Genomic DNA, 11861 nt, shown 5'->3' with positions numbered 1-11861 from the left:
GTTGGCTGCCTGGGAGAAGAGACCAACCCCCACCTGGCTATAGCATAATTCACAGGAACCTTACTTGTAGATCCTCATAATGCTAGTTTCCCACTTTTGTTTCAGTTTTCAAAGATAATTGACTCTTTGGAGCAGTTACAAAGCTGCAATTTCTGCCATCTCCCTACCTTGGTAGTGCAAAAGGCTGTTTGAAGTCTGTGTTTTGTGATGTCTCTTTTCTTGGCTTGTAGATGGAGAGCTTAGCACTGGCGACTGGCTGGATGAATGAGATGCGTTACCTTCATCTGAATAATAGGAGTCACTATATTTATCCTCATCTGATTTCCTCTCGTGTTCAGAATCTGGGCTCCTTACTCTTTCTCCCATTTTTCAGATTTAACAGCTTTCCAAATTTTTCTCAAAGACTGTTCATTTTGGCACTAAGGATATTTTCAGTTGCCACAATGGGAGCAGCTGGATTATTTCCTCGGATTTATCATCTTCAACTCCGAAGCACGAGATCTTTGTAGTTCAGTTCAGGAAGCAGTAGTTATCGTTCAGAATGCATTTCTCTGTAACAATTTAGAGAGAGAAAGAAACAGGGAGAATGGTGTTCTGCTGTTAAGAAAGAAAGGTAAAAAAATCTGTAAAATTATTCAGGATTCTTACAACCTTGTTGCCTTAAGATTTATATTCAATGTGACAAACATCAGTCTCTGAACGCTACTAGTACTATATTCAGTAGTCTGAGGCACTTCAATTCCAAAAGAGAAACCAAAAGATTAACATAGAAATCAGAAAATTAAATCCAGAATAAGAAAATACTCCCAGGCTAGAGAGGAGAAAAGAAGCATTTGGGAAACAAAACAGAACACAAGCAAAAGTTTTATGCTTTTCAGGAAACTAATTTAGATGTGTTTTAAAATTTTCTAATCAAGTGAATTAACAACTTATCCACGCAACCAGAATTGAGATAATTGTAGAATTTAACTAAATCCTCCATTTCACAATTTCTGACAATCCAATGATGTTAAATAATGGGCTTGAAAATCAATTGTCCCATTTGCCCAGAGCACCTTCTGTCCCTAACCACTAATGAGACTGTACCTACATATCACAATCTTCACCCTGGAAAGTACTCTCATACCCTCCATCATCTAGTGCTTCATGCCTTTAAGGACTGGCCAGAGCACACATGTTTTATATAATATATATTTATACCTGATAAGAGAGACCACACTGCTGGTATATGGTAAACAGTACACCTGCAGCAGGTATAAAATGAGAAGGGCCCCTCCTGCAGCCTATCTTTTGATATAAATTGGAAAAATCCCATAATCTCAAAGTGAAATCACTTCATTTTTTATTTTTGGAGATACTTCCTGAGAATATAATGGAGCAAATACATTAAAAATTTTCCTCACCTTCTCGGTCAAAAGAATTCTCTCAACAGTTTAAGCGATGTTTTACTGACTACTCTCAGCCTTCCATGTCTTTTGTCTCTCTCAACACTCTTCACAGCTCTCCAGCTTATTTCTCTATCTCTCTCTTCAATCCAACATCACGCCTCTAATGGGTGAATAAATAGGCCTTGAAACCAGAGCCCATCAGTTCTACCTGTTGAATCACATAAGCTCCTAGGTCATTTATAAATGACAAAGCAAATTACACCCAAAAACCTGAGCAGCTTTCAATCAGAACTGCTGTACGCTGCAGGACATTCAGCATACCTGTAAATGAGCTGTAAATTTTTCACTGCATTATTTCCCAATAAAATAAACTTTGCCTGCTTCTCGGCCTTCACTGCCTATACACATAGAATTGCATAGCCAAGCAGAACAGAAATGTCAGCTGCCAAGACCATTTTTATTACAAATTCAAACTTTCTGGCACAGTTCACTATTAGCACAACTCTGTCTCAAGTGACTGGAATGAATCCATTTGCCCTCATAATCTATACAGAAAGAATTAGAGGAATAAATATCCCATCAGGTTTCTAAACTGGGAAGCTGCTGGGAAATGAATAGTGAACTACCTGGAAAAGAGTATTTTTCTTTATTTAGCGAGTAAATTTCCAAAATAATGTTTTGTAAGCATCTAAATATTGTCAAAGTGGTTCAAATAATAATAATGACATGCCTAAAACTTATATAAAAGGATTCTGATGAAAACAAAAATTGCACTGCAAAGCCCAGAAAGAAGACAAGCTATGCTTATGACCAATTGTTCTAGAGATTGCTAAACATATGCTTGGAAGATATCAGTTATTGTGAACATTCAAATTATCTATATTGACTGTTCTGTTTCCTTCTGAAATAATGGAGTTACTAAAGATTTTTCAAAAGTATAGACCTAACCATAACTGTATTATCTTGTCTGTCTTCAAGTGTAATGAAGACCCCCACGCATTTACATGAGTGCACAATTAAGATCATGTAAGAGCATTAGAACATATGAAGGTGCTGCCCTGCTCCCAAACAGCTCCACTCCTAAGCCCTGGCCCCACAAATATAATATATTAATATTAAAGTACTAAAATAATCTGAGATATAAAAATAGTACTCTGGAGGGCTGTAACACAGACCTCATATTCTTCCAGTCATCCTGGATGAAAAAACCCATTAATACCAGTAGTTGTTTTTGTAACCCACACGAAGTGAGGTGTTGTTATTGAAGCCATGGGCTGCCTTTCCAGCTGACAACATGGGCCACAAAACTTGCCAGACTTTGTCTGAACTCATCTTGAGTGCCTGGAGCTTTGCTACAGCTTATTTAGCTGCAACAAATTCAGTTAACAACCAGGGAACTTGTCTAATTTGTTGAAGCTTTTTGCTTAGCTTTGTCCATTTATGTTTTAAAGTAACAGATAGCAATAACCGGTAGTTACTCTGTGAGGAGGGAACCACCTGTGATCTACAGCCCCTGCAAAAATGCAGCATAGGGTGGTCCAGCCATGGGGTGACTGCAGGGGCCTGAAAGTGCCAACACAGTACAGTGCTGGGGCCCTAAGCTGTGATATTTCACCTGTGCTTAATTCTGCAGGAGTCAGCCTTGGGAGCTGGGTAAAACCCAGCAACACAGAGGACAAAGAAAGAGTACACATGTAAAACACACCACGTGTAGTAAATTCAGATGGAATGTGGAACCATGAATTTATGGTCAGAATAGAACAGAATGCAATAAAGAGCAAGGTGCACAGTGTGTTAACAACCATGTAAAAATGATCCCAAACTGACACAAGGCAAGGAGGGAGAAACCATCAGCATCCTCCTCCTGCCACAGAATGTTGATGACTTGCTGTAAAGATGTCCCCCTCCCAGCTGAAGCCAGTCAAGTCCCAGAGGATGAGTGAGTGGGCAAAGATAACACAGAGGATTTGGTACTGGAGTTTGTGTTTGTATCACTGTACCCATATGTGGCTTGAACTGTGTTGGTATCTGGACTAATACTAAATCTTTGATTAGATTGTTAAGATTTTAATTAGACCAACAATCACTTGTTGGCTCTGCATTTGTGTTCCCTCGTAACTGCAGAATAAAACAAATTGGCAGGAATTCAAGCAGCCTGTCTGTTACTTGGACACAAGACTGTTCCATGGCCACTTCCAGAGTGCACATATCACTGTTAGAGGCACCATCACATCCAGGGGTGTTACCCCAGCCCTCTGTGGAGGCAGGGATTACTCTGTGAGGCAAGCACCTTCAACAGTGTAGATACAGCCAAGACACAAATTTTGTCTGCCTTCAGGGCACTGAAGGATAAAAAGAAATCATCACACATCGACTTCTTCTTCTTTGAAAACGAATGGGATGGTATTTAGGGAAGGCATAAATTCCTACAGGTCCATCATCAAGATGTCTAATTATATATATATATATATATATATATATATATATGTTTTTCTTAACTCATTGTATTTTAAGCAAACAAATTGTAAGAACTGGAGGATTACAATTATCCATCACCTCTGTACTGGATATTTCCCACTTTTAAGAATATTTTGCTAAGTATCATTGACACACAGCAATACAAATGAACAGAAATTTATGATGTATTCTAGAAGTACTTTGAAAAGCAATGGACTGAAAACAAATTGAAAAAGGTGAACCAATGACAGCTCCCTTGAAAATTTCCAAAACCATTTTTTCAATCTTCAAATGGTTTTCAGTTTTATAAATTGGTAACATTATCATATTTTCCATACAAAACAAGAAACCTTAGTCTGTCAAGTCTTGCCAACTCATTTTCCCACCAGTTTATAATATAATTCAATTAACAAAAGAATGCACAGTTTGTCTTGAGAACAAAAGAATCATTATTTGAGTTTCACTTCAGTTAGCCTAAGGACTTTCTAATTAAGAAACATTTTTGTTACCTGATTTTTCAATTGTTACCAACTAGTTTGAGCTGATTATAAAGTAAGTTCAACTTGTGTGAATCTACAAAGATATAGATTTTCCACTGTGTATTTAATGATTTTATAAGGAATGAAACATTGTGGGTTAGCAGTGGGTCTACTAAGAAACACCACCACCACCACCACCACCAAAACCCCAAGTCCCTCTCCTCAAGTCTCCATGCAGGTTTTTAGAAGCCTAAGGAATCGAGATCAGGTCAGTATGGAATGGCTGAAGTAAATCTGCACTTGCACAAACTTCAGAAAGAGTTTTGTTTCCATAATTTCATACTCTTTCACTTCAATGACTCCTATTTATTGCTATTATTTACATATTTTTTGTATTGAAAACACGTTCATTATTAAAAAAAACAGTCAAGCACCAGATCACTGCAAAGGACATGACAGACAGAACAGAGAATACAAAACAACTGAAACGGTGACAGGAGATTCTCTCCCTATTACTCCTAAGTAAATCACAGAAACAGAACCATTGGACTACAGGTATTAAGCAACAGACAGAAAGGAAAACCACTCAGTAATTCTTCTCTCACAGCACACCCAGAGCTCAGCCCTGTAATGCAACTTTTTATGACCTTTTCGGTATTAACACCCCTCCAGGACCAGGGGACGCCCGGTGCCTTCGCTGGTCACCGCACGGCACTTCCCGAGTACAAACACTGACCTCTAACGGCCTCCTCAGCTCTGCCGCCTATCCCGAGAGATGGACAGGGCAAGGAACGCGGCTTCGGGCAAGTACAGAAGCATCAACCCAAGTCATTAAAGTGCTGAACTTAAGAGCAAAGAAAAACTTCAAAAGAAATTCGTCTCACTCCTCTTCCTCCACCCGTTTGATACCCAAATGCTGTATTTTTTCCAGAAGAGAGAGGAGCAAAATAATTTACTGTACACTCAGAGATGAGACTTTAGTGAGAAGGAAGAATTTTATTAGGGAAGTTTTCTGCTGCTTTTGACTTAACTGTATGTTTTTCTTCTAGGCTTACCAGTTTCTCACAGACTCACGGAATTAATGAGGTTGGAAAAGACCTCTGAGATCATCGAGTCCAAACACCACCATGTCAACTAGACCATGGCACTGGTCCAGTCTTTCCTTAAATATCTCCAGGGATGGTGACTCCACCACCTCCCTGGGCAGCCCACTGCAACGTCTAATCATCCTTTCTGAGAAATTCTGCCTAATATCCAATCTAAACCTCCCCTGGTGCAGCTTAAGACTATGTCCTCTTGTCCTGCATTTTGGTGAATTAAAACGCAATATGGTTTTAAAAGCCAACGTTATGTGAACCTGACTCTGTGACAGTAATATACAGTGTTACTTTCATCAGCTCTCGAAATGAGAAAGCTTCTCTAAGTCCCAGGTCAGGGATAAGGAAACATCAAACAGGGAATGTTCAGGCCAGTCCTAAAACCAGGAAAAGGGATTATGTTTCTAAATCAGACTCCGCCACGGAGGCCCACGCCGTCACTCATATTCCCACCAATATCCCATGCGTGCAGACTTACCTAGTTCAGCTCAGCCATCCTTGGGCGCAGCTCTCCAGTTCCCAAGATGCAAGCGGGCAGCTTTCCTTCACCGAGCACAGGCGTTCTTAAAGAATGCACCGAATGTTATTTTCAGTCAGCACTTCCTGACAATACATTTTAAGTCACCGAATCGTAGCCACACTAGATGACTTTGCAGGAAAGGGGCTGAACACCGGCGGCCCGAGACTTTTCAGAGGCCAAGCCCAGGCCTAGGCCCGGGCCCGCTACCAGCGCCCGTAGCCCCCAGGAAAACAACAGCCCGCGCCGCGGTCCAGTTTCCCCCGAACGCTCCCTCCGCCCCTCGATGTCCCTGCCACCTCCGTCGCGGCCCTGCCGGCGATATCTGCCCGGCCTGGCCCGGCCCGGCCCCGCCCGCCCGGAGGACGCGCCGGCGGTTGCCGCGCTACGCTCGGAGGGGCCGCGAAGCCGCCATTGACAGCGGCTGCCCCGGCAACGGGCCGGGGGGCGGGCCCTCGGCGCCAGCCATTGGCTGTCCACCCTGCCAGCTCGGGGCAGCTGCTCTTCCCATTGGTGAAGGGCCGCATCCCGGCTGCTGATTGGCTGAGGTGCTGCAGGCGGGGCGGTGCCGGGCGGGGCTCTGGTCGCGCTGCCGCTCCGCGCGCCTCCGACCGCACCGGCAGGGGGCGCAGCGGACCCGGCGGGCGCGGGGCCGGGGGAGGCTCGGCGTGGGTGGCGGGGCCGCGGCCCTGCCCGGGTCTGCCCTGCCCTACCATGCCCGGAGTCTGCCCTGCCCTCCCTGAGTCTGCCCTGCCCTGCCCTGCCCTGCCGACACTGCCTTGGTTCTATCAGGCCGCGTGTGCGCCGTCGAAGCACAGCAGCCCAGGGAAAAGTACCTGGGGGCGCTGGTGGACAGTGGCTGAGCACGAGCCAGCAGTGTGCCCAGGTGGCCAAGAAGGCCAATGGCATCCTAGCCTGTATCAGGAACAGTGTGGCCAGCAGGAGCAGGGAAGTGATCCTTCCCCTGTACTCGGCACTGCTGAGGCTGTGCCTCGAGTGTTGTGTCAGTTCTGGGCCCCTCAGTTCAGGAAGGATATTGAGGTGCTGGAGTGTGTCCGGAGATGGGTAACAAAGCTGATGAAGCACCTGGAGCCCATGTCCTACAAGAAGCAGTTAAGGGAGCTGGGGTTGTTTAGCCTGTGAGAAAGGAGGCTCAGGAGAGACCTTGTTGCTCTCTACAACTACCTCAAAGGAGGTTGTAGCCAAGTGGGGATCGATCTTTTCTCCCAAGCAAATAGGCACTGGTTGACAGGGCAGTCTCAAGCTGCACCATTAGGAGGAATTTCTTCACAGAAAGGGTGATTAGGTTGGAATGGGCTGCCCAGGGAAGTGGTGGAGTCACCATCCCTGGAGGCATTTTGGGAAAGACTGGGGATGGAATTTAGTGCCACAGTCTAGTTGACGTGGTGGTGTTTGGTCATAGGCTGGACTAGATCTCAGAGGTCTTTTCCAGCTGGAATGAATCTGTGATTCTGTTTGGAGAGCTGCCAGGGAGCACAGGGGTGGACAAGCAGCCCACCACGATGCTGGCACTCATTGCATCCCCTCACAACCCCTCCAGACAGTGGGACTGAGGGAAACCTTTGGGGAGCTTTAGGCACATACCGGCAGTGCCAGCTTGAACACAAAGCTTTAGGTCAGGGCAGCACCTGGGTGTAACGACTGGTTAGGATGAGAGCAAAAAGAGAGAAAGTGCTCTCTGCTGAAATGTTTACTTAGGATGAGAGTTAGAGGAATAGGCAGTATGACCAATATGTGACAGGTTTTATGCATATGTACAAATACATCTTTGTGTGCATGGTGTAATTAAAAAGCAAAACTCCCCCACACTAGCAGGAAAAAAAATAAAAGAGGAACAGTATCAGGTTGTAAAATACCTAGAACTTGAAGCAAAATAGGTTGTACTGACAAAAGGATAAAAGTACTGCCTAAGGCCAGCAAATACACTTGAATTCAAAGGCAGGCCCAATTTAATGAGGTTGTTGTGGTTTATTCCACAAAGAAGTTACAGGGTTTCTAAATATTTGCTTTTATTACTCGAAGTTAATGTTTTTGGTTTTGTTTGGTTGGTTGGTTGGTTTTTTTGGGGGGGGGGTTGTGGGTTTTGGTGGGTTTGGTTTTGGTTTTGGTTTGTTTGTTTGTTTTTTTTTGTTTACCCTAATGCTAATCTTTGTTAATAAATATAGTTAAGTAAACTTCTTTCTGGAGAGAGGAAGGGAAAAGGCAATAGCAGATCTTGCTTGCATCACTTGCTGATGGAATATGTTATGAGAGCACAGTGATGGAAGTGACAAAAGAATTTGGGTGGAGTAGGATAAAGCAGAACATTTGGTACGAAAATTATAACCTGCCTGCATGGGGAGGCACAAATGGGACATTCTTGAGACGAAGACAGATTTGCTTTTGACAGAACTGAGTTTCCACAGTTATGAATGTTCAAAAGTAATGCTCATTGACCATTAAATGAAAACAATAAAATGGAGAAAACAGGAAAAAATACTTGTTTTTTTTTGCCATGGTAATATTTTCAGGCAAAACCTGAAAAAACTTTCTTCGCAATAAAAATAAGAAAATATGTAGGAAATCGGAGTTTAATGCACTTGAAATTAAAATATTGTCATCCTCTCCTCCCAATCATAAATTTCAGGAGGAAAAATAAAAAAATAATGGTTGTGAAAGAACTGAGAGATTCTCAAAAATTATGTGCTTTGTGTGGAAGAACTCTGAGTATGCTTAATTAAATTACTTGAAAATGTGATTTAGTGAGTAGGTTAGAATGCAATCATAGAGACGTTAGCGTAAACTCCTGTGGAAGGAGACAGACACTGTTATTTCAAAAGCAATAAAATATCTGTGAGGCATAACCTGACATGAATTCTCTTGAGCTGAATGGAGCTTTTAATTTTTTGATCCTAAAATCCAAGAAAGCAGGCATGAAGCATGCAAAAACCCGAAAAACCAGTCTGTGAATTCCCTAATTTTGATTGCCTTCCTAATTGCACTTCATAATTTTGCTATACTTGCCTTAATATTATGAAATTGCTTTAAATAAACAATAAAAACTCATGTGGCTCATTTTTAAAATTCATCCTTCTGTGGCTTTGTGTAGCTCACCTTTGTGCTAAACAGTTAAACCATATAATTCATCATAGCAATGCTGGCAGAGAATCATTGATGTCCTTCAAAAAGACCCAGGGAATGACAAAGACAGAATAATTTTATTGCTTGCAACTGGAGGAAATGTACTGCTTGTATCTGGCAGCAAGCCAGGCCAGAATCTGAAATGCTGTTGCTGCTGTAAATAGGATGAAAAGGATTCATAATCCATCTCCATGCCCACCGCAGCTAGGAAAATTGTAAGCAGAAAAAGCAATTAAAAAACCAACTAGACAAAGCATTACAAAATGTGTAAGGGACTTTTTTTGTGTTGATAATTTATAGGCTAATTGTCATGACTAACCATTTGGGGCTTGGTTAGTAACTGACTAATGATTAGTTTCTGATTGTAAGTAATACAGGTACTGAGTTCAGGCGGTGCGTATGTGTAATATAGGTATTGAATACAGGTATTGAGTCATACTGAAAACAGGACTCTTGTTCGGAACAAACGACATCTTATCAGACTTCTCCATCAAATGCTTCATCCAGAATAATGCCAACAGATTTGAATCAGCTGCTGAGCTGGAATAGATTCAGATATTGCAAAAGGTTGGCATAAGGATTAGTTGATGGAAGTTTGTTAATCTAAAACCTGCAAATAATGTATTTTATATATTTTCCTAGCAACCTAACAGTTGATACAGTGAAGATAAATGGTGATGTGGTATTTCAGATTCCCTTGGACAGGACAAACATATGAATCACCTGAGCAAGAAATAGTTTTGCAGTTTTCTTCTTTCTATGTAAAGCATGTCTGATGTCTTAACTGATTGCTTGGATGGGAAGGTCGTTGAAACAGAGTACGTAATTCAAAAGCTGGAGGGGGAAGTAGAAGCCTCAAAAAGAACATCAGCCCCAGAGCTTAACTGAGGGGAGGGATGCTTTAGAAAGAGGGATGGAAGCCTTCAAAAACTAAATCAGGTCGTAGTGTCACACAGATTGATACTCCCGGAGGTACCAACAGGGATAAAAGCCCCAGGCTTATTCAGAGGAGTGGAACCCATGCTCATTTAATTGTCATACATAAATATTGACGGTGAATCCCTGATGCACAGAGAACATACTATTGATTTCCACTGCACCACAGCAACAGCTGTAGCATATGGGGCAGGAACTGTTGCAATGAATGTCTCTAATGTGATGGATACAACAGATTCCCTGAATTGCCAGAACAAAGATGATCAAATTTGGAAGGGGAAAATCTTCACGGTATTGCTTTCAATACCACAACTTCTTGAAGAAGTGGTGACCTAAAGTATGCACGGAGATATGAGGGAGCCAAAGTGACATACTGCTTGCTTTAACCAGGAGCACAGCATGGGGTGAAAATTCACAGTGAGATTTAGGTTTAGACACTCAGTTTATGCAAAAGAACAAAGGCTGATGAAAACTATCAGGTTGAGTATGAAGTACCAAAGAAGATCCCTTTTGGCTCCAGTAGCCTTCACTTTTTCTGATGCTTTCCCTCAGAATAGGCTATGTGATACTGCCTTGCACATTGGAACAGATGAGTAAACTTAGTATATATCTCCCTGAATATATACCTAAGGTAGTATTTTGCATTCACACTTGCAAAAAAATCTTTGTTTAAAGTCAGTGAGTTTACACCAAAGAGATTTTGGCTCAAGGCAGTTCCACAGGTCTGGGTAGCCAGGAGTGCTAGTTCAGGCAGCTGCTCCCAGTAGCAAGGCAGATATTTATAGAATAGAATAACATCATCATTTAGGTTGAAAATGACCTTTAAGATCATTGAGTCCAGCCATAATTTATTCCCTCTCTCCACTGCTATAAAGGTGGCCTACAAGGTCAGTAAGATCTCTCTATCAGTATGAGTATGGATGTAGTTATGGTCCAGCTGAAGGTTTTTTTCTTACCGTGTGTTGTAATATTCTCCTGCATTCAAGATACATTGTGTATGAGCACACAATTCCCTTTGTTCTCAATTACCTGCAATCATATAATCAAAATATTTCAAATTCTAATGCAAATAAAGTTAAATGTCAGTCTATTTTGATGTTATAAATATTCATGGTGTCCTTGTAGTTTTTAATGCATGTGTCAAAATAAGCTGTGGTTTTGCTGGAGGCCGGCTGCTTCACTTACCTAAGGCTCACCCACCTTGAGAAATGAAAAGCCCAAGATCACTTTCAGAGTTTGTCTCCCATGCCCTGGCAACTGATGGGACCCAAAACCTTTCCACTGTTTCTTTTCGCAGGTGCTCCTGAGTCACTGGCCAAATAGCAACTGCTCACCTTTTACGACTTAGTGTTATAATTCCTTGAAAGATTGTCTTCTGGTGTCACTTCTCATACTATGACAAGTTTCAACCCCCTCTAGGGGATTTTCTTGAGGATTTTCTGACCACGGTGGCATTGGAGCTGCTGCGGTGCTCCTGACACCTCTTTTGTGTCTCTGACAGGCACCAGAGAATGGACTTTGATGAACTCAGCTGAACTTGCAAGTGTATAAAAGGAGCATTGGACATTGTTCATGGGGATTTGCTTTTAAACAATACAATTTTCCAAGGCTGTGAAATGGGGAAATATTAAAGGGAAAGTATGATGCAATGAAATAAATATTTTCATATACTTTGCAGCACTAGTTGATTTCAGAGATTTTAGGCATTTCTTATAATTCTTTGTGTTAGTATACCTGCTTGGATTTTGAGCTCACAACTGCCTTGTGGAGAAATACCAGGTGAATAACAAAAGCGTTTGCTGGTGAATCAAGGGAACGTAATTTACAGTGTGATGAATTAACACTT

General features: G+C 42.1%; 1 protein-coding gene across 6 annotated transcripts in view; it reads right to left on the bottom strand.

Moving 5' to 3' along the window:
- The window catches only part of LCA5 (lebercilin LCA5), an 18359-nt gene extending 12386 nt beyond the window's left edge, over positions 1-5973 (bottom strand). The window contains exons 1-4 of one of the 6 annotated variants that reach the window (XM_027902440.1): positions 5900-5973; positions 5682-5798; positions 4972-5087; positions 168-551 (exon numbers count right to left, since the gene is read on the bottom strand). In XM_027902440.1, the coding sequence (XP_027758241.1) occupies positions 168-366 (199 nt within the window). In that variant the 5' untranslated portion in view covers positions 367-551; positions 4972-5087; positions 5682-5798; positions 5900-5973. Of the gene's footprint in view, positions 1-167; positions 552-1403; positions 1756-3554; positions 3597-4971; positions 5088-5681; positions 5799-5899 lie in introns of those variants that run through there. The other 5 variants (XM_027902441.1, XM_027902444.1, XM_027902439.1 and 2 more) reach the window with 5 other exon arrangements.
- Positions 5974-11861: the final 5888 nt, after the last annotated feature.

The sequence above is a fragment of the Empidonax traillii genome, unplaced genomic scaffold, assembly GCF_003031625.1.
Source record: "Empidonax traillii isolate 1590-97213 ecotype Southwest subspecies unplaced genomic scaffold, ASM303162v1 scaffold875:size256809, whole genome shotgun sequence".
NCBI classification, from domain to species: domain Eukaryota; kingdom Metazoa; phylum Chordata; class Aves; order Passeriformes; family Tyrannidae; genus Empidonax; species Empidonax traillii.
This window is presented reverse-complemented; position numbering and strand designations above follow the sequence as displayed.